The 19,748-nt window shown below is 53.8% G+C and overlaps 2 protein-coding genes across 2 annotated transcripts in view; both read left to right on the top strand.

Annotated features, from left to right (window-relative positions):
* LOC125746033 (nipped-B-like protein) overlaps positions 1-7,130 on the top strand; it is a 33,365-nt gene extending 26,235 nt beyond the window's left edge. The window contains exons 25-47 of the mRNA XM_049019576.1: positions 11-97; positions 189-409; positions 579-681; positions 785-883; positions 974-1,120; positions 1,348-1,482; positions 1,623-1,721; positions 1,889-1,942; positions 2,133-2,241; positions 2,331-2,467; positions 2,741-2,881; positions 2,975-3,068; positions 3,252-3,406; positions 3,527-3,617; positions 3,719-3,889; positions 3,986-4,176; positions 4,258-4,365; positions 4,447-4,647; positions 4,728-4,874; positions 4,967-5,304; positions 5,447-5,621; positions 5,737-5,919; positions 6,014-7,130. Coding sequence (XP_048875533.1) covers positions 11-97; positions 189-409; positions 579-681; positions 785-883; positions 974-1,120; positions 1,348-1,482; positions 1,623-1,721; positions 1,889-1,942; positions 2,133-2,241; positions 2,331-2,467; positions 2,741-2,881; positions 2,975-3,068; positions 3,252-3,406; positions 3,527-3,617; positions 3,719-3,889; positions 3,986-4,176; positions 4,258-4,365; positions 4,447-4,647; positions 4,728-4,874; positions 4,967-5,304; positions 5,447-5,621; positions 5,737-5,919; positions 6,014-6,379 — 3,552 coding nt within the window. The 3' untranslated portion in view covers positions 6,380-7,130. The remainder of the gene's footprint in view (positions 1-10; positions 98-188; positions 410-578; positions 682-784; positions 884-973; positions 1,121-1,347; positions 1,483-1,622; positions 1,722-1,888; positions 1,943-2,132; positions 2,242-2,330; positions 2,468-2,740; positions 2,882-2,974; positions 3,069-3,251; positions 3,407-3,526; positions 3,618-3,718; positions 3,890-3,985; positions 4,177-4,257; positions 4,366-4,446; positions 4,648-4,727; positions 4,875-4,966; positions 5,305-5,446; positions 5,622-5,736; positions 5,920-6,013) is intronic.
* An 817-nt stretch (positions 7,131-7,947) lies between these two features.
* Positions 7,948-19,409, top strand: nup155 (nucleoporin 155). The gene is made up of 35 exons (XM_049020707.1): positions 7,948-8,104; positions 8,524-8,686; positions 8,799-8,936; positions 9,083-9,179; positions 9,259-9,329; positions 9,412-9,504; positions 9,598-9,861; positions 10,831-10,904; positions 11,410-11,501; positions 11,581-11,678; positions 11,759-11,926; positions 12,014-12,114; positions 12,211-12,381; positions 12,546-12,656; positions 12,770-12,864; positions 12,964-13,049; positions 13,150-13,212; positions 13,369-13,510; positions 13,598-13,664; positions 13,980-14,095; positions 14,172-14,278; positions 15,562-15,695; positions 15,780-15,971; positions 16,051-16,189; positions 16,275-16,410; positions 16,483-16,636; positions 16,724-16,828; positions 16,907-17,061; positions 17,145-17,274; positions 17,358-17,471; positions 17,554-17,674; positions 17,780-17,890; positions 18,061-18,197; positions 18,282-18,388; positions 18,471-19,409. The coding sequence occupies exons 2-35, from the start codon at positions 8,545-8,547 to the stop codon at positions 18,607-18,609; spliced, it is 4,170 nt and encodes a 1,389-aa protein (XP_048876664.1). The 5' UTR covers positions 7,948-8,104; positions 8,524-8,544; the 3' UTR covers positions 18,610-19,409.
* Positions 19,410-19,748: the final 339 nt, after the last annotated feature.

Below are 19,748 nucleotides of genomic sequence, written 5' to 3'. Positions count from 1 at the left end.
TGTTCCCCAGACCTCTGGGACCGATGAGACCCAGCAGCTACAGAAGAGCCTGTTGGAATACCTGCAGGAGAACATGGAGACGGACCCATCTCTTATGGTCAGTGTGGTCCCATATGGGCAGGGGCCGGTTGTAGCTGATGGAGGTAGGATGCCAATGTTGACCCGGGCTTGCCGATTCTTTCATGTAGTTCTCCCGGAAGTTCTACATCGCGCAATGGTTCCGGGATACCACCACAGAAACCGAGAAAGCCATGAAGACTCAGAACCAGAAGGAGGACGACTCGTCTGAGGGGCCGCACCACGCTAAGGAGGTGGAGGCCACGGGGGAGATCATGCAGAAAGCGGAGGCACGCAAGAAGTTCCTGCGCTCTGTCATCAAGACCATACCCTCGCAGTTTAGCGCTCTCAGGTGGGCCTGCCTGTACGCGAGGCTCTGGTGTCCATGCCAGGCTGGAGCCCTCTCACCCATGGCTGTATGAGTGTGTTTCCCTCAATAGGCTGCCTTGTTTGTGATGGGTGGGGGGGGGTGCTGTAATTTTCTTGACTGACCGACCCACCTTGGGCTTCTCTTCCTGCAGGTTGAATTCGGACACGGTGGACTACGACGACGCCTGCCTCATTGTCCGCTATCTGGCCTCCATGAGGCCGTTTGCTCAGAGCTTCGATATTTATTTGACGCAGGTGAGGGGAGGGGGGTGTTTCTGGCTGCCGATTAGCCAGCTGATGCTGTGTCGGGCCCTTGTCCAGGTGACTGAGGCCGGCCTTGTCATCTCTCTCCGTGCAGATCCTTCGTGTCCTGGGGGAGAGTGCCATTGCGGTCAGGACCAAGGCTATGAAATGTCTGTCTGAAGTGGTAGCGGTGGACCCTAGCATTTTGGCTCGAGTCAGTACCTCAGCCCGTCTCTGGTCCTTTGACTGAATGTGTAGGAGGGCCCTACTAATGTCTTTTTGGCATGTGTGATCTCTCCTCCAGCTGGACATGCAGAGAGGCGTCCACGGCCGGCTGATGGACAACTCGACCAGCGTGCGTGAGGCCGCCGTGGAGCTCCTGGGCCGCTTCGTGCTGAGTCGGCCCCAGCTCACTGAGCAGTACTACGACATGCTCATCGAGAGGATCCTGGTGCGTCGTGCCCGTCATGCCTTTATGTTAGGTATTGAAGTGTGGCCTAGCCTGGCCTGGAGATGTGGGCTGGCTGGAGCAATCCTGCCTGCTTGGTGGGCTGCTCTCAGCTGAAAGTTTATCCGGAGGAGCAAGAGGCCGTCCATGCTACCAGGGAATGGCCTGCTCAAAGACTCTTACAGTAGATGGTGTTCCATCTGATTCTCATCTGTTTTGACTCTGTCTAGGACACGGGCATCAGCGTGAGGAAGAGGGTGATCAAGATCCTGAGGGACATCTGCCTGGAACAGCCCACCTTCAGCAAGATCACGGAGATGTGTGTGAAGATGATCCGCAGGGTCAACGATGAGGAGGGCATTAAGGTCTGTCGTGTTCACTGTGCCAGAGCTGTGCTACATGCATGGCACTCTTCTTTCTGGGATTAAGAACTGGGTATAGGTAGAAATAGACGTGATGTTTGTGCAGGTCATCTGGCTTCATTTAAACTTCATTTCTCCAACAGAAACTGGTGAACGAGACTTTTCAGAAGCTGTGGTTCACGCCAACGCCCAACCACGACAAGGAGGCCATGACTAGGAAGATCCTCAACATTACAGACGTGGTGAGTGATGATCAAAGCCACAGTGTTATTCTGCGGCTTCAGGAGAGTATGGTTGCATTACAATTGAGGATTCTAGCATCTCCCCTTTACCAGGAGTGTTAATAGAAATATGGGGCTAATTAGGTTAACAGTTAGGTTCACTAATTTTTGGACAAACTCTTTCCCAGGTATCAGCCTGCAAAGACACAGGTTATGACTGGTTTGAACAGCTTCTCCAAAACGTAAGTATTTTGTGTTGGCTCTTTGTGGAGATCTTGGTTGGTGCTCAGCCTTTTCTGAGTGGGTTCTGCTGGGGGGCGGGGTCTACTGTCTACTGGGATGAGATTTGTCATCTACTTGGAGCGGGTTTACCTTTGTGTCAATTAGAAGGCATGAGACACTTCCTAAGACACTTATTTCTCTCTGCCACAGCTCCTGAAGTCGGAGGAAGATGCATCCTACAAGCCAGCCATGAAGGCCTGTGTGCAGTTGGTGGACAACCTGGTGGAGCACATCCTGAAATACGAGGAGTCGCTAGCAGGTAACGTCACAGCTGGCCATCAGCGGGTAGAGGCTGCGTTTGGGGTTGGTCATTTCTCCGCTTTGACTGGCCTTTTCCTCTAAACCCAGATTCGGAGAACAAGGGCGTGAACTCCAACCGTCTGGTGGCATGTATCACCACTCTGTACCTGTTCAGTAAGATCCGTGCCCAGCTGATGGTGAAGCATGCCATGACCATGCAGCCCTACCTCACCACCAAATGCAACGTAAGCCCCGCCCACCAACCACCGTTCGTCAAAGCTAATTGGCCGTCTTTTCTGCGTGCTGTTACTTTGCGTATATAGTCCTATCTATCCCTGGGTGTGCTGGAACACCTTTTGGAACGTTTTTAACAGTGGTAATATGGCACCCTCTTGTGGTTGTCTAGTGGAGGTACTGGATGAAGCCACTTAAAGGGACAATAGGTACCTATGAGTCCAGCTTGTCTGTGTGACGTCACTGCCGGTCCTTTGGTCTAAGCATTGGTGCCCCTTCCTCAGACTCAGAGCGACTTCATGGTGATCTGTAATGTGGCCAAGATCCTGGAGCTGGTTGTTCCACTGATGGAGCACCCTAGCGAGACCTTCCTGGCCACCATTGAGGAGGACTTGATGAAGCTCACCATCAAGTATGGCATGACGGTAAGTGGGTTCCTGGTTTGAGGTGTGTGTCTGTCTGTGTGTCTGTCTGTCTCTGTCAGACAAGTGATCACTTTTCGTCTCTCTCTCTCTCAGGTTGTACAGCACTGTGTGAGCTGTCTTGGGGCCGTGGTCAACAAGGTCACTCGCAACTACAAGTTTGTGTGGGCCTGCTTCAATCGTTACTACGGTAAGATGTGTGGAAACCAGTCCAGTGGGACATTAACATGGATATCTGTACCAGGCATGCCAAATCCATTGTCAAGTATGATTTTAATTTTTTTTTAATGTTCTTGTGGTCTGGAGGCTCTGTGTTCAGCACCGAGTCCCCATCGTCCAGTCAGTGGTCCTCATCTCTTCCCCTCGTCTGCAGGCGTACTGACCAAGCTGAAAGCCCAGCACCAGGAGGACTCAAACAGCACGGTCCTGGTGTCCAACAAGCCCGCACTGCTACGCTCTCTCTTCACAGTGGGAGCGCTGTGCCGTCACTTTGACTTTGACCAGGAGGAGTTCAAGGGCGGCACCAAGGTGTGGCGACACGACCAGAGCACAGTGTCGGCCTCTCTGTGTCCTGCCCTGTGTTTTGTCTCGTCCTGTGCATCATGCCTCTGTTACTTTTCTTCACCTATGTTCACCTGCTCCCTTCAGGTGATTATCAAGGATAAGGTGCTGGAGCTGCTGCTGTACTTCACCAGGCACGAGGACGAGGAGGTGCAGACCAAGGCCATTATCGGCTTGGGTAAGCACAGGGATGACATGGGTCCCTCCTCACACCTGGCTTCCCCAGGCAGCCTGGGTGTGTGTGTCCGTCTCTGAACATGCTCGTCTCCCCGGCTCCAGGCTTTCTGTTCATCCAGTACCCAGACCTGATGTTCGCTCAGGATGTGAAGAGCCTGTACAATGGCATCCTGTCCGAAAGCAGCTCCATCAACCTCAAGATCCAGGTGTTGAAGAATCTGCAAACGTACCTGCAGGAGGAGGACACGCGGATGCAGGAGGCCGACCGAGAGTGTGAGCGAGCACGCGTGCATACATACATACATACACACACGCGCACACACACGTTTGCGTTGTGTAACCGCCTTGGTGGGATGATTCACCCCTCAGGGAAGAAGCTGTCGAAGCAGGAGGACCTGAAGGAGATGGGGGACATCTCATCGGGCATGAGCAGCTCCATCATGCAGCTGTACCTGAAGCAGGTGTTGGAGGCCTTCTTCCACACGCAGTCCAGTGTGCGCCATTTCGCCCTCAACGTCATCGCTCTCACGCTGAACCAGGGCCTCATCCACCCTGTGCAGGTGTGTCTCTGCCCCTTCTCCCTGGCCCCTGCCTGTCCCTTACCCCTCCCCCCACTGACCACCTGCCCTCTCGCCATTCAGTGTGTGCCCTACCTGATCGCCATGGGAACAGACCCGGAACCCACCATGAGGAATAAGGCCGACCAACAGCTCGTGGAAATCGACAAAAAGTACACAGGCTTCATCCATGTGAGTATGCAGCCCCCCTTGGGAATACTGTGCTCCCTCCCCCTGGCAGTGGCACCCCCTCATGCGTGTGCCGTCCCACAGATGAAGGCCGTGGCGGGAATGAAGATGAGCTACCAGGTCCAGCGGGCCATCTGGCCCTCTCGGAACACGGTGATCCGCGGCTTCCGGCCAGACGAGGTGCACTCTGCGCTGTGCTCGCACCTCTTCAGTATGGTGCGGGGGAATCGACAGCACCGGCGTGCCTTCCTCATCTCACTGCTCAACCTGTTTGACGACAGTGCCGTAAGTCTGCCTCTGTTTACTAAGACTGCCGGCATCGCTTGGTGTGCCCATTGCTTAATATGAGCCTCTCCCCCCCACAGAAGACGGAGGTCAACATGCTGCTGTTCATCGCAGACAACCTGGCCTGCTTCCCCTTCCAGTCCCAGGAGGAGCCGCTTTTCATCATGCACCACATCGACATCACGCTGTCCGTGTCAGGGAGCAACCTGCTGCAGTCCTTCAAGGAGGTGGGCGTCCCTGCCTGGCTGTGTTTTGCGTGAGTGTCCTGCGCCCGGCTGCATTGCTCACGTCTCTTCTCACTCCTCTCTCTGCCCCCCAGTCCTTGCAGAAGGAGATAAAGAGCCAGGCGAAGCCGCGAGAGATGGTCCTGAAGGACGGCTCGGAGGAGGACGAGGACGACGGGCCGAGCAGTGGGAACAACAGCAGCGATGAAGATGAGGTGGTACGACGCTCCAAGAAGCCCAAGCAGGCGGTGGTGGCCGTGGACTCCGACTCAGACCTGGATTCGGACTTGGAGATAGAGGATGTGGACAGAGTGATGCAGCGGCTGCCCAGCAACCCCGGGCCCCTGTTGGACTTCGCTAACGCCTCTCAGGGCATCCTGCTACTCCTGGTCCTCAAACAGCACCTGAAGAGCCTCTATGGCTTCTCAGACAGGTGAGTGCTTGGGCCACCAGGGGGCGTTGGTGAGCCATTGACTCCTGAATGGCTGTATCAACCCTCTAAATGTATACGCTCCTCTTGGTATCGCCTTCAAGCTTTCTCTTTTCATCCTTTTTTTTTAAATGCTCCTCTGCAGTAAAATCCAGAAATATTCCCCGACGGAGTCGGCCAAGGTGTACGACAAGGCTGTGAACAGGAAGGCCAATGTGCACTTCAGCCCCCGGCAGACACTAGAATTCCTGTCCAACAACATGTACAAAGCAGACCTCAGTTATGAAACCAAGAGGAAGATCGTCAGGCAGTACCTGGATGTGAGTACTTTTGGTCTTCCTGGGGTTGTGGAAGCTGCAGGTGCATTGTCAGTATCCGTGGCCATGTGATCAGCAGACTGATTCAGCCCCTGCCTGTCTTGTTCCTGTGTCTCAGTTCAAGCTGCTGATGGAGCACCTGGACCCAGACGAGGAGGACGAAGAGGGCGAAGCGTCGGCCAGCGCTAACGCCCGCAACAAAGCCATCACGGCATTACTGGGCGGCTCCAGCCCCAAGAACAACACTGCCATCGGTGACACGGAGGACGACGAAAGCGACGGCGAGGACAGGACGCCCGGGGTGAGGGGCCACACAGGGGTAGATGAGCAGGCGGGTCTGTGTGTGGTATCGGGTAGGCGATGTGGGCAGATTACCCATTTCTCTCTCTCCGCAGTCTTCCCGGAAAGCCAGACGAGGCATCGACTCCGCCGAGGCATCCGGTCACATGAACGAGACGGTGGAAGCCATGGACGTCATCGCCATCTGCTGCCCCAAGTACAAGGACCGGCCACAGATCGCCCGGGTCATCCAGAAGACCAGCAATGGCTACAGCGTACACTGGATGGCCGGGTCTTACTCAGGCGCCTGGGCCGAGGCCAAGAAACGGGACGGACGCAAACTGGTGCCTTGGGTGGACACCATCAAGGAGTCGGACATCATTTACAAGAAGATCTCCTTGACTAGCTCGCACAAGCTGACTAACAAGGTGGTGCAGATTTTACGATCGCTGTACGCGGCCAAGGAGGGGACTTCCAGCTAATGAACCCAAAACGTCAGCCCCCCAACACCCCCCCCCCCCCCCCCCCCCACTCCTCCCACAGGCTGACTTCACTGGGATCCAGCGTTTTCTAAGAATACTACAGACACACAAACTTGAAATGCAGCATTCTGATGGACCCGAGGGAATTGGAGGAAGAGTCTGTTAACATGCGTCTGTGCCGAACTTCAGGTGGAGATCTGGTTCAAGTTGGAGTTCAGCAGGAAAATCAGGAGGGGGGCAGATGTTTGGGGAATGTATGTATGTGTGTGTGTGCGTGTGTGTGTATGGGGGGGGGGGGCTCCTTCGCTGTTGTGCAGCAGAAATCCTGGTCTTTTGATTTCTACTCCCACTGTATCATAGTTTAACAAAAAAGAAAAATGTTTATATCTCTGATAAATTCTGTTTAAAAAAATAAACTTAAAGTGAATGTTGGAAATTAGTGTGTCGATGTTCTTAAAAAAGTGTTCTTGGAGTTAACCTAGGGCCAGGCGGCTCTCATTAGCATAGCTCAGTTTGCAGGAAGCAGCTTTTACGTTGCCTTTTGTCGTTCATGCTGTACAATGGCAGAGTCTCCTGGATATTATTTATTCTGTTTTAAAGGACGCATGCAGTATCTGTGGCCTACCTGCAGGGGGAGTTTTTGTAAATGTAGATTTTGATGTATTAGGTCACCCTAGTGATGAGGGAAAGAGGTCCCCAGCACTTCTGGCGGAACAAATACTGCAATAAATTTTTTTACTTCTCTTTGTTACTTGTCTTGTTTGCATCTCACTTTGTTTTGGGTTTTTGTTTTCTGTTCTCAGTATCGTTAGGCGAGTTTAAATGTCAGTTTGTATAACCTGTCTTTAGTGTTCCTTTTTCCATTTTAATTTTTCTTTTGTTTGTTTTTAAATGAAGTCCACATCTGGAAGGAGACAAGTGCAGGTCTTTCAGATGTAGGCAGACCTGCTATGGCTCTGGGCCAGGCCCCCTGCACAGGCCCCCACCTTCCCACCGAGCTGTCTGGGAACACCCGGAGTTGTTTTGGAGAGTGGAAGCCATGCTCTCTTCACTGGAGGAGGAAGTTCATTTCTGTAGAGGAACATCTGGACTTCTGCTCCACCACTCAAAGAAACTGTGGGCAGTGTTTTCAATGTGGTCTTGGCCTCCATAGATATATCCCTGGCCTGTTCCTCAGCACAGACCATTGAGTTGAAATGGGTACCACACTGTTGTCGAAAGCCAGTGAATTAGATATAATGCCCTATTTGTTCTCTGCCAATGCCTGATAAATTTCACTATTCAATTTTTAATAAAATACATGACGAGACTGAAGGTGAACCACCTCAATGTTATATCTATATATATATATATATATATATATATAGATATAGATATCTATATATGTATGTATTCCTTGATCTCATTTTAACAAGTGAGACGTTCATCGAAGTAACAGTTTCTCAGATGCGCAAAGTTTAATTCATGTCGGTAGTGGTGTAATGATGCACGTTGGCCGCAGACTCCGGCGGCGCTGTAGCGCGATGGCTCCGTGTCTCGCGTGGAGTCACCGGAAGTTATCGCTCTGACTTTTGACCTTTTACTCGACGGCATGAGGCTGGCGGGATACGGTGGAGGTTGTTGTAAGTGTTGGAACCTGGGAAGTCTTGCAAATTTTAGGGAGAGTGTCATTAAAACATATCCGCAGCGCTTCAGTTAATCATAAAACCGGGAATTTAGATTAAGGTAAGTGTACGGTTTGTTTAAGTATGTCACATTCTGTGTACTTTGGGTTTGTTAGGTTTTTGTAAGTCCCGCGTTTTGCCGGCACTTTAACTGTACTGACCCGCCAGTGCTTTGCAAAAAAGTGGACACCGGAGATAGGACGCAAAGAGAGTCATCACAGCCACGCAGATATGCGCACTGAAAGTATTCTGACCGTACATAGCAAATGTCCAGGATTTCGCTTTGTTTCATGTTGACATTCCGGCGTTTTAGATCCGAAAAAGAGGAGGTATGACCTTATTTCGGGAAGGTATCTTGCATATCGTGCACTTCTGAGCAGTGGTTTCTGTCGGTGTTGGTGAATTACGCTGGTAGCTGTTTACTCGCATATTATAGCCTCACACCATGTCTGATCAGTGCCGACTCCGCTTCTTGTCCAGGCTTGTTTTGTTTTCCCGGCGATGCCGTCCAACTTGGGCCCCAGCAGCTCGGCCGCTGCCCTGCACGAAGCACTGGATAACGCAGGGCGGCTAATTGATCGTCACTTGCAGGAAGACCGCTGCTTCCCTGACCTATCAGAGCTCCTCAGTGTTCCCGCACATAGTGAGTACCCACTGACAGCTGCCGTGTTTTTGCTCTGATTTACTAACGTTTCTGCTTGTCACTGCTTACATTCCCGTCTGTCTTGATCTGCTTCTCTCCATCTCTGATGCAGACATGCCTTCCCTGTCGGGGGTGTCGGACATGGATTATCCTCTCCAGGGTCCGGGGCTGATCAGCGTGCCTAGTCTCCCCGAGCTGAGTGCTGTCCGCAGGGTTCCCCTTCCCCCCGAGCTGGTGGAACAGTTTGGTCGTATCCTTCAACTTGCATTACTGCCAGAAGGCATAAATAAGAACTGCTTCTGTCCACTGGTCTGCCGGATTGAGGTGTATTTTATATCTAAGTAATATTCTGGAGTTGCTGTAATATCTGAGAGCCTTAACCATGATGCCCCACAGACATGCAGTGCAACTGCATGATGGGAGTTTTCCCTGAGATCAGCCGGGCCTGGCTCACTGTGGACAACGACATCTTCATGTGGAACTACGAGGACGGGTGGGTACTGTGATGTCACTGATTGTGTTCTGGTGGGTGGGTGTCGCCGGATGATGCTAACTTGGGTTCATCTGGCCAGAGGGGACGTGGCGTACTTCGACGGTCTGAGTGAAACCATCCTGTCCGTGGGGCTGGTCAAACCAAAGGAAGGTGAGCAGCTTCACAGCCCCGCGTTTCCCTGTTGGTATGTGAGGGCTGTCTGTGTCATCGCTTATGGCCGTCTCTGTCTTAGGCATCTTCCAGCCCCATATCCACTTCCTGCTGGTGCTGGCCACTCCTGTGGATGTTGTCATCTTGGGCCTCAGCTTCCCCAGAGCCCAGGGAGGTGAGTCCCTCCCCCGAGGACCTTGCTCTGCGTGCCTTTTGCCAAGCTGCAGTCACCGTTTGCTGCATTTATCCCCTCATGCCCCTTCCACAGGGCTGAATGACAGCGTGGTGGGTGGCATGCAGCTGCTGCCAGACCCCCTGTACTCCATCCCGACGGACAACACCTACCTGCTGGCCGTGGCCTCCACTGACCTGGGCCGCATCTTCCTGGCGGGCAAGGATGGCTGCCTGTACGAGATCGCCTACCAGGCAGAGGCCGGCTGGTTCAGCCAACGCTGCCGGAAGATCAACCACTCCAAGAGCAGCTTGTCCTTCCTCGTGCCCTCCCTGCTGCAGTTCTCCTTTTCTGAGGATGGTGAGGCACTGTGGGGGGGGGGGATCAAACCAGCAGTGGGCTTTATGGCCAAAATGTTGTAAGTTTTAATCATGATCCACGATTCAGATCGCTTTTTTTTTTTTTGCTTGTATGTTTACAAACCATCCAAATTGGAATGTATATAGTAATGCAGGTTGACCATTTAACCACTTACCCGGTTATTCCATCCTTGCAAGAAATACTTGTAGCGTTATAATAATAGGTACTCATAGGCAAACTTTTTGCATGTTATTTATGGTGTTTACATTTCAGGTGGTTAAAAGGATTGTTTGCGTTGTCGGTATCTCTGGAAAGTCTGTAAATTACAGAAGATCGGTCCATGTTGGATTTTGGAAATCCTAACCACACAGTCAAAGCAGAACCTTCTTTTGGAACCAGTTCCTTCTCATCAGCCATGCCGCACGCTCGTCAACGCAGAAAACCTCTCTGCGGACTGCGTGTTTACCATGTGACACAAGTGCAGTATTTTTAGCACTCTGATGGTGTACAAAATCTGTTTGCTGCTTTTTTTCCATCAAGTTAGGTAACGGGTTAGAAAAGATCAGTTAAGTTCAAGATCTAGTCATTGGGTTTGATCCACTGAAATAGGCAATTAACCATGAATAGACATATACAGACAGAACTGGGATGTTATGCAAGGTGTAATGTTATTTCACCTCAGTTTGTTTTTATTGTAGTACTGTTGCAGCCTCTGAACACTCAGGCATTGCGTGACGGGGGTTTGCTGGTTTCTGCTGTTATAATAATGTTAAATAGTGCTGACTCGCAGTTCCAGTGATGACTATGAGACGCTTATCCTGGATGCAGTTGCAGCTGGTCACAATATATTATTGTTCTGTTGCTCACCATGACCTGAGATCCACGTGATGCAGGTCTAGTGGCAGTGCGGGGGGCTTTCATTGGACTCCTCGAAGTTCGCCTCAATCGCAGTGTCGTCTCTCCGCACAGACCCTGTGGTTCAGATTGCTGTCGACAACTCCCGCAACATCCTCTACACGCGCTCTGAGAAGGGGGTTCTACAGGTAGGCTGCCCATCGGGTTAAGGGTCCCGACCTGCACCCAGAAGGTAGTGGGTTCTAACACTAGCAGGGGTCCTGGCTGTAATGCTGTCAGAGGGTGTCCTGGAGGAATACAGTGAAATACGAATATCCTGTAATACATATTTTATCTGTCTTAATTCTGTGAATGTCTGTGAACTACTGAAAGAACAAGTCACGAAGTACCGATCTCGTTTGTTCACCATTAATGAATCGTGATGCTTTTTTTTTTTTTATCACAAGTAGTGACTATATTTGTTCATGATTTTATACTTCAGTAGTAACTGAGTTATTACCAATTATTTGTGCCCTGTCAAGTAAAGTGAAAAAGTTTAAATGTCACACTTCAGCACAGAAATAAGTTGAATCATAAGTGTTTTGGGCCAGTTCTCAAGCATCTCAGTCGATGCTCTTTCCTGCCGCTACCTGCTAAGAGTCAAAAGGAGCTTTAAGTTTAGACACGATGACGAGCTGCGCTGCCTTTCTGCAGATGTACGACCTGGGCGCGGACGGGCAGGGTATGAGCAGAGTGGCCGCCATGTCCCAGAGCTCCATTGTGGCAGCAGCCGGAAACATCGCCAGGTGGGCTCAGTCAGGAGTGGGGTGACCAGGGGGTCACGTTGGCTTACTGGTAAGCTGGCTGACTGGTGTGTGTCCCCAGGACCATCGACCGCTCGGTGTTCAAACCCATCGTTCAGATCGCTGTGATTGACCGGTCGGAGTCCCTGGACTGCCAGCTGCTGGCCATCACACACGCGGGTACGGCACGCCTCCAGGCACTCTCTGTGCTCTCTGCCCCCTGGGCCGTCCCGCTTTCAGCTGCCTCTCTGTGCCCGCAGGGGTGCGCCTGTACTTCAGCACCTCGCCGTTCGCCCTGCCCAATGCCAGACACACCCCTGCCCGGCCCAGCCTCCTGGTGCTGATCCACGTGCGCCTTCCGCCGGGCTTCTCTGCCTCTTCTACACTGCAGAAGCCTGCCAAGATTCACAAGGCGCTCTACACCAAAGGTAGCCCCGCCCCCTCGTGTCTGGCCCCGCCTCCCGTCAGGCTGATTCTGACACGAGCTGAACCCCCTCCCCCCGCTCTTTAATCAGGGGTCCTGCTGATGGCTGCGTCAGAGACTGAGGACAGCGACATTCTGTGGTGTATGAACCATGATTCCTTCCCCTTCAAGAAGCCACTCATGGAGGCTCAGGTTGGCAATGCTGCCTCACTGTTGGGGGGAGGGGGGTCACCCTGGTCAACACAGCACAGGTGAACTAGGCTCGCTGTCTGGACTGTGTCTCTGCAGATGACCACCAATGTGGATGGCCACACATGGGCGCTGTCCACCATTGAGGAGGGCAGGGCGGACAGGATCTCCACACCAGTCAACAAAGACCTGGTTCCTCTCACGGACTCCCCAGTCGTGGTGCAGCAGCACAATGTGCCTCCCAAGATGTTTGTGCTCCTCTCTGCCAAGGTGGGTAACCAGGGAAGGAGATGTCTGGGGCTGCCGCCTTGCTCTGTCCGTCTGTCCGCCTGCCTCCATCTCTGCGTATCTTTCAGCACTTCTATAATTCTTGATTCGGTGTCAACTCCTGGGAGACTTTTATACAAACGTGTTTGATTGACTGCCCTTCTCAGGGGAGTCACATCTTCCACAAACTGCGACCCGTGGACCAGCTGCGCCATCTGCTGGTGAGCAGCGGTGGTGGTGAGGGAGAGGAGATCGACCGCTTCTTCAAGCTGCATAGGGTAGGTGTGCAGCCTGTCCCCCCGCCCCCCCCCCCCCCCCCCCCCCCCCCCCCCGTTGCGGTATGTTGCTTGCCCCTGGTACTGCATTGTGTCTGATGTGCGTCTCCACACAGGAGGAGCAGGCTTGTGCCACCGCTCTCATTTTGGCGTGTTCCAGCTCCGCGTGCGACCGTGAGGTGTCAGCCTGGGCCACGCGGGCCTTCTTCAGGTCAGCGGTGTGCCTTTGCGTGTGTGTGTGTGTGTGTGTGTGTGCGCTGCTTAGAAAGCCGTATCCCTGTCACCTCTGACGTCCCCGGTCCCTGTGCAGGTACGGAGGTGAGGCCCAGATGCGCTTCGCCTCGGCCCTCGCCGCGCCCAGCAACCTGGGGCCCCTCTTCGGCTCGCCCGTCCCAGGTGAGCCTCTCATCACTTTATATGTCAGCAAATGAGGTCAGATATGTGAAACCACATGATGCAGTTCAAAGGTCACATGCCGGTGATTCTCAACCCACAGGGTCCCCGGTATCTGTGGGCAGCCCCCTCCCCAACCCCAGCTTCCTAGCCACACCTGCCCCAGGTAGGGTACCTCATCCTGGGGGGGAAAGGCTACCTGTCCCGCTCGGATGTACCGTGTGTCAGGTGATGGTGGTGGATAATGTCAGCTGATGCTGGGGGCAGGATGGCAGAGGTGTTTCATTTAAGCTTTGCTCTAAGGTGCCCCTTCCTCTCCCAGGTCTGGTGCCCGCCAGCATGTCCACACCCTTAATCCCTGCCAGTCCTGGGGCGCCCCCTCTGACTGGGGGATCCGCAGGCCCCGAGGTGGTCTTCTCCGGGAAGCACAACGGCATCTGCCTGTACTTCAGCCGCATCCTGGGGTGAGAGTCCACTGGCCACGCTTGGGGTGGGGGGGGAGGGCTTTAACGTGGATGTACTCCTGCTTGCTCACTCCTCCCTGTCCTCAGGAGCATCTGGGACGGCAGCCTGGCCGTGGAGAAGCCCGTCAGCAGAGGGGGCCAGATACTGAGCGTGGTGAGTCGCAGTACGTGGCAGCGGCCGCAGGTTCGAGGCGAGGCCCGCGTCTCGCGGCTGCATGTCTGTTAGCCGTCCGGTCTCTCTCGTCGTGGGGGGCGAGGTGGATGCCGGTGATGTCAGTGCTGAGCTGTAAGGGTGAGTGGTGATAAGTGGGGAGGCACGTTAGGTCGGATACTCCGTTACTGTCTATGGGGAGCTGAGCGGACAGGAAGTTCTCCGTAACTGCTACTCTGGAAACATGAATCTCGACCTGCGGCCTTATTTGCGAGGGTGTGGCCGTGATATATATCGATGCGCGTGTCCCGCCCCCAGATGGAGAGTTCCGTCAGCTCCCAGCACTTGGAGACGGTCCTCTTCGAGCTCTGTGGCCTGAAAGACTTCCTGGACAGGAATTCTCAGTTCAGCCCCGCCTCCCTGGGTGTGGCCAGGTACCTAAGCTCCGCCCTTTCACCAGCCTTCTCATCCCTCAGGCTCTCGGCTGATATTTCTGTCCTCCCCCCACAGCTTCAGCACCTCAGCCAATTTGCAGCAGCGACTTCTGGGCTTCATGCGGCCAGATGGGGGCAGCAGCTCTCAGCAGGTTCAGCAGGAGCTCCAGAGGAAATACCACAGTAAGTCCTGCTTCCTTTCTGTCCCTCTTTCCGTCACTCTCCCCACACTGCACCACAGTAAGTCCCTGTCCCCCAGTACTGCCCCCTCACACTGCACCACAGTAAGTCCCTGTCCCCCAGTACTGCCCCCTCACACTGCACCACAGTAAGTCCCTGTCCCCCAGTACTGCCCCCTCACACTGCACCACAGTAAGTAAGTCCCTGTCCCCCAGTACTGCCCCCACAAAGCTCATAGGGTCAAACTACACTGCCACCCTGAAACAGCGGAGGATGAACAAGTTTTGTTATCTTTTGGTGGCTCGTCCGCAATCAAATAGGACACGAGCCTTTTTTCCTGTAATTTATTTGTTGTTAAATCTGCCCAGCAGGTTGATCTTTCATTTTCCACATAATAAAAAAATCAATTCAATGTTATGCCGTTAAGCACTGGCAAGTTTCACCACTGGCGATATTAGACAAAAGTTTGTTGGTTATCGACTGAATTTTCCGATGCAGGGATATGGAGGCCCAAGCAAAAAATGTATCACTGTACTGGCCCGAATACAAGACGACCCCCCCCCACCCCACACACTTTTCTTTTTCTATTTTTTTAGAAAAGGTTTTTGGAATACCAAATGTTACCTTTTTATAAAGAAAAAATGCACCAAAATTTCACAAGAACAAGCAACCACAGGCAATGGGATTACAGTAAGTGTATTAAACAGTGGCGCAGCCAGGAAGCCGCCGATCTGCACGACGCGGCAGACACACACATTGCAGGTGCGGCCAGCTCTCACACACCTGCCATGATACTCACCTTTTGACTCTTACAAATCTTACGGCAGGTCTATGTTGCGGCAAGTCAAAACGCTCGTTACGAAATATCATATTTGGTGCCGTCTATTCCCCTTCTTGTCTAGATCCCGAATATGAGATACTACTTTTTCCAGACATATTCTGAGACAAATAACCCCGTCGTCTATTCCGGTCAACATGGTGTTTGATGCATTAGATGTAATCGAGGTACAAAAGTAATATCATCTGCTCGATTTTCGCTGCGCTGCATCTTAATCTCTGCATTTTAGCATAACTTCCATGTTGGTGCCGTTGCTCACGGTCAACCAGTCAGCAAATTTATCTCTGTAAGCGCCTGCCCAATGATGTGTGTTCGAATGAAAAGATCCGAGCGTGGAGTAGGTACTGAGAAAGGGTTCTGGAACTTCCTCTGAGGAACTAAGGGCCAAGTTCCTACACCTAATGAGTTTGTCCCCTCGCCCTGACACCGCTCCCCATGTGCTTGACAGCGGAGGCGCAGGCCTATGAGAAGGCTTCCCTGCAGGGAATTCAGCAGCTGGTGCATCGTTCCTGCCAGACACTGGCGCTGTGGAAGCTGCTGTGTGAGCATCAGTTCAGCCTGATCTTGGCTGAGTTGTCGAAGGTACGCCTCTGCATGTGTGCGCCCTTCTCGGGTGTGATGCTGCTGCTCCTGCTGACGCGATGGCCGTACCCCTCTGTGCATAAGGAGTTCCAGGAGCAGGTGAAGAACAGCAGCTTTAAGGACGTGGTGATCCGGGGCGGCGAGCTGACGGGTGCTCTGATCACCGCCCTCATCAACGTCTACATCAAGGACAGTGCGTCAGTGGACACCATCAGCCTGCACCTGCGTGACATCTGCCCCCTGCTCTACAGCTGTGACGATAGCGTATGCTCTAAGGTACCCCCCTCTCCGCGCACAGCCCAGCCCACCGCACCTCTTTGGTACACCCCTCTGACTTTTGACCTCTCCACTACAGGCAAATGAACTACTCCAGGGTTCCCGGCAGCTACAGAGCAAGGTGGAGCGGGAACGAGCACTGAGGGAGTCCCTGCATCTCTACCAGCAGATCAGCCACCACACAGATCTGCAGTTGGTGTGCGCTCAGTACCGTAGTGGTGAGTACTAGGTATTGAGTACCGGCTACTGAGTACTTCCTGGTGGCGCCGGTGTGTGACGCCCCCCTCTTGCCTCCCTGCGCAGTGCGTTTCTACGAGGGTGTCCTGCAGCTTTGTCTCACTGCGGCTGATAAGAAGGACCCCCAAGGGCTGGGCCTCCACTTTTACAGAAACGGGGAGCCAGAGGGAGACTCAGCCGGACAGCTCGCCTTTCAGGAGAGGTAGGGGCCGCAGTCCTGGGCCGCAGTGGGCTGGTGCGGTGGCCCATATTAAAGCATCACCCCACCCCACAGGCTGTCCAGCTACAAGTGCGTGACTGACACCATGCAGGAGCTAGTGGCCCACAGCACAGTGGCCCCCCAATCACCCAGCGTGCCTAAGCAGCCCGGCCCCCCCGTCATGACCTCTGACCCCAATATGCTGAGCAACGAGGACGCCGCCGCCCATGTGAGTCAGCCCGCCGTAGGAGGCCAGCCTGGCCGGCAGGAGCAGGCATGACCCACGTGTCACTCCTATCCTTCCCTCCCTCTGCAGTTTGAGCAGGTCCTGCAGCTGGCGCAGAGGTCTCAGGATGAGCTTTTCCACATTGCCCTCTACAACTGGCTGATCCAGGCAGACCTGACGGAGAAGCTGCTGGAGGTATGTGGAGGGGGCCTGCGGGCAGCAGGGGGCTGTGGGGGGAAGCAGCCCTGGTGTGAGTGATCGCCTCTGCCCCAGGTGAACTCGCCCTACCTGGAGGAGCACCTGATGCGGATGATCAAGCAGGACCAGAACAAGGTGCACAGCATGGACCTGCTGTGGAGGTACTACGAGAAGAACCGCAGCTTCAGCAAGGCGGCGCACGTCCTGGCCAGGCTCGCAGACATGCACAGGTAAGGACGCGCCTTTCGGGGTGGGGGCTGCTGACCCCGACGCTCCCCTGATGCCTCCACCCACCCCACCCCCCTCTCTGCAGCACGGAGATCTCCCTGAAGCAGAGGTTGGAGTACATCTCCAGGGCCATCCTGTCAGCCAAGAGTTTCTCTGGCACCTCCTCTCAGGGGGCCGACGGCGAGTTCCTCAACGAGCTGGAGGAGAAGATGGAGGTACGGAGGAAGGGGGCACCAGTGAGAGCACGTGGGGGAGGAGCCCCACAGGCCCGTCGTTCATAACCCTCATGTTACCGTAGGTGGTGCGGATCCAGGTGCAGATCCAGGAGACTCTCAGCCGGCAGTACTCCCAGCATCCTTCAGTGCAGGCAGCCATGTCACAACTGGACTCTGAGCTGATGGACATCACCAAGGTACTGCCTTCGGTCTGAGAAGCCAGCCTCAACCCCCCCACACCCCTGGTGGTATTAAGCCCCCCTCTCCCCCCCCCCCCAGCTCTACGGTGAGTTTGCAGACCACTTCCGGCTGTCGGAGAGCAAGCTGGCCATCATCCACTGTGCCGGCCACTCAGACCCCATCCTGGTGCATTCGCTGTGGCAGGAGATCCTGGAGAAAGGTCAGCATCCTAGGGGATGTGGTCTGCACTGCCCTGCCCTCCTCTCTCCATTGTCCAGCTCACTGGTTTTTTTTGCTTTTTTCCTTTCGCTGTTCTCCCCCCTAGAGCTGAGCGACAGCGTGACCATGAACGCGGGTGACCGCATGCGAGCTCTGAGCCTGAAGCTGGTGTCCCTGGGCAGGATCTACGCCGGCACGCCTCGCTACTTCCCCCTGGGTGAGATGCTCCTCGCGTGCATCAGTGTACCCGCCTTCCGTCCTCTGTTGGTGTCTGTAATTGCCCCACCCTTGCCCCCTACCGGACGTGCCCAGGCTTGTCCGTCCCAGGAGGCATGGGGGTTTGGGGGAGGCGTTGCTAATGGGCTGAGGATCACATTCCCATTCCAGAGTTCCTGGTGAAGTTCCTGGAGCAGGAGGTGTGCCGGCTGCACTGGGACGTGGGCTTCACCACCTCCACCATGCTGGAGATGGGGGTGCAGCTGCCCAGGTTGCTGGAGGTGTACGACCAGCTCTTTAAGACGCGGGTAGGAGTTGGGGCCGCAGGCAGGGAGCTGAGGTGCGTGTGAGAGCCTGACGGTGAAACTGATCTGGGGTCGCTGTTCCCGCAGGACCCCTATTGGCAGCGCATGAAGAAGCCCCTGCACCTGCTGGAGTGCATCCACGTGCTGCTCTCGGGCTATGTGGAGGACCCCAGCCGCGTGCCCGCGTACGACAGGTGATGCCTCGATGGGCCGCTAGCACCCGCCCCTTCTGCCCCCCCCCCAATCCCCACTGACTGTGTGTGCGCTTGCGTGCAGGAGGAGGTTCACCAACGTGTGCCTGGATAATATCTGTGGTTACCTGGTAGAACTTCAGTCGCTGAGCCCTAGCGCCGCCCTGCAGTACGTCATTGGTAACTTCAAGGCCCTGCAGGCCAAGCTGGAGAAGGTGCACTGAGAGCCGGGGGAGGTCGTACACGTGCGGGATGCCTCGCCCCTGGACATCCCCCCCCCCCCACCACAACCACCCAAGCAGAAGCGGATCTCAGCCACTGTCTTCTTCCACACCTTTTCATCCCTTTAATTGTTTTGCATGTTCAACTGGTCTGAATATCAGAGTTTGATGGAGGGTCAAACTATCGTGGTGACACCCCCCCCCCCTTTTGCAGACACCACTGCTCATTTCCCGCTGAACCCAGGCCTGGTGCTCTCACTGTAAACTTCCTGTGATGTTCCAGTGGCTGATACATCCACGACCCCCATCCCCCCGAGGGTGCCATCGTGCTTCTCTGTGTTAGACGCACTTCGATCATTCCCAGGGGTGGACATTAACAGCACAGTACACACCTTTGATGGCCCCCTGAGGAGGGCCGAGGGTACGGGGGCCTCTGTGCGTGTTACGGAGCCCTGCTTGCACTAAGGGGCCCCGGCTGTGGGATTGTTAGTTGGCTCACTTGCCTTGGGATTTCCGTTGTCCTCCTGGCACCTTCAGTGGTCCCCTAATCAAGCACTGGGCTTGAATGGACAGTGTCCCCGTACCTTTAGCAGGTGGGACCCAGAATTTTCCTCCTTTTCTTTAGAGTGCAGCCCAGTCCTCCGCACCAAAGAGGAGTTCTGTACTTTAAAACGTGACTCTCACTGCTATTTTATAATAAACTTTTTATGTAAATCAACTGTTTAGGTTTGTTTTGTATGTTTTTTGATATAGGTCTTGCTGATTTGATTTGTATTGTAATAAAAACTGAAAGCACTGAGAAATTTGTCTTGAATTTAATATCATAATAAACATGCCACAAATAAATCTTTATAGTGTAGAGATCGATGTTTAGCTGGTGTCAACAAGGATGTGTTTAACATCCATACAGAGACTGCACCCAAAATGATTGCCATCTAATTTATGGTGCCCCCAAGAGGATGATATCGTCACAGGTGCATGAGTTTACCCAATTAATGAAATTGTTCTGTTCCTTGTTGACTTGTGTATATTGACAAAGTGGCCTCTGATGAGCTGTAATTATACGTTTGGTCACAGTGGACACTCATTGATGTGCGTGTGTGAGAAATGGTGGCTTTCATCACCCTCCAGGTAGTCTGGTG

This window comes from Brienomyrus brachyistius, chromosome 7 (genome assembly GCF_023856365.1).
Source record: "Brienomyrus brachyistius isolate T26 chromosome 7, BBRACH_0.4, whole genome shotgun sequence".
Taxonomy (NCBI): Eukaryota; Metazoa; Chordata; class Actinopteri; order Osteoglossiformes; family Mormyridae; genus Brienomyrus; species Brienomyrus brachyistius.
Note: the sequence above shows the minus strand (reverse complement) of the source record. Positions and strands in the feature narration are given on the sequence as shown.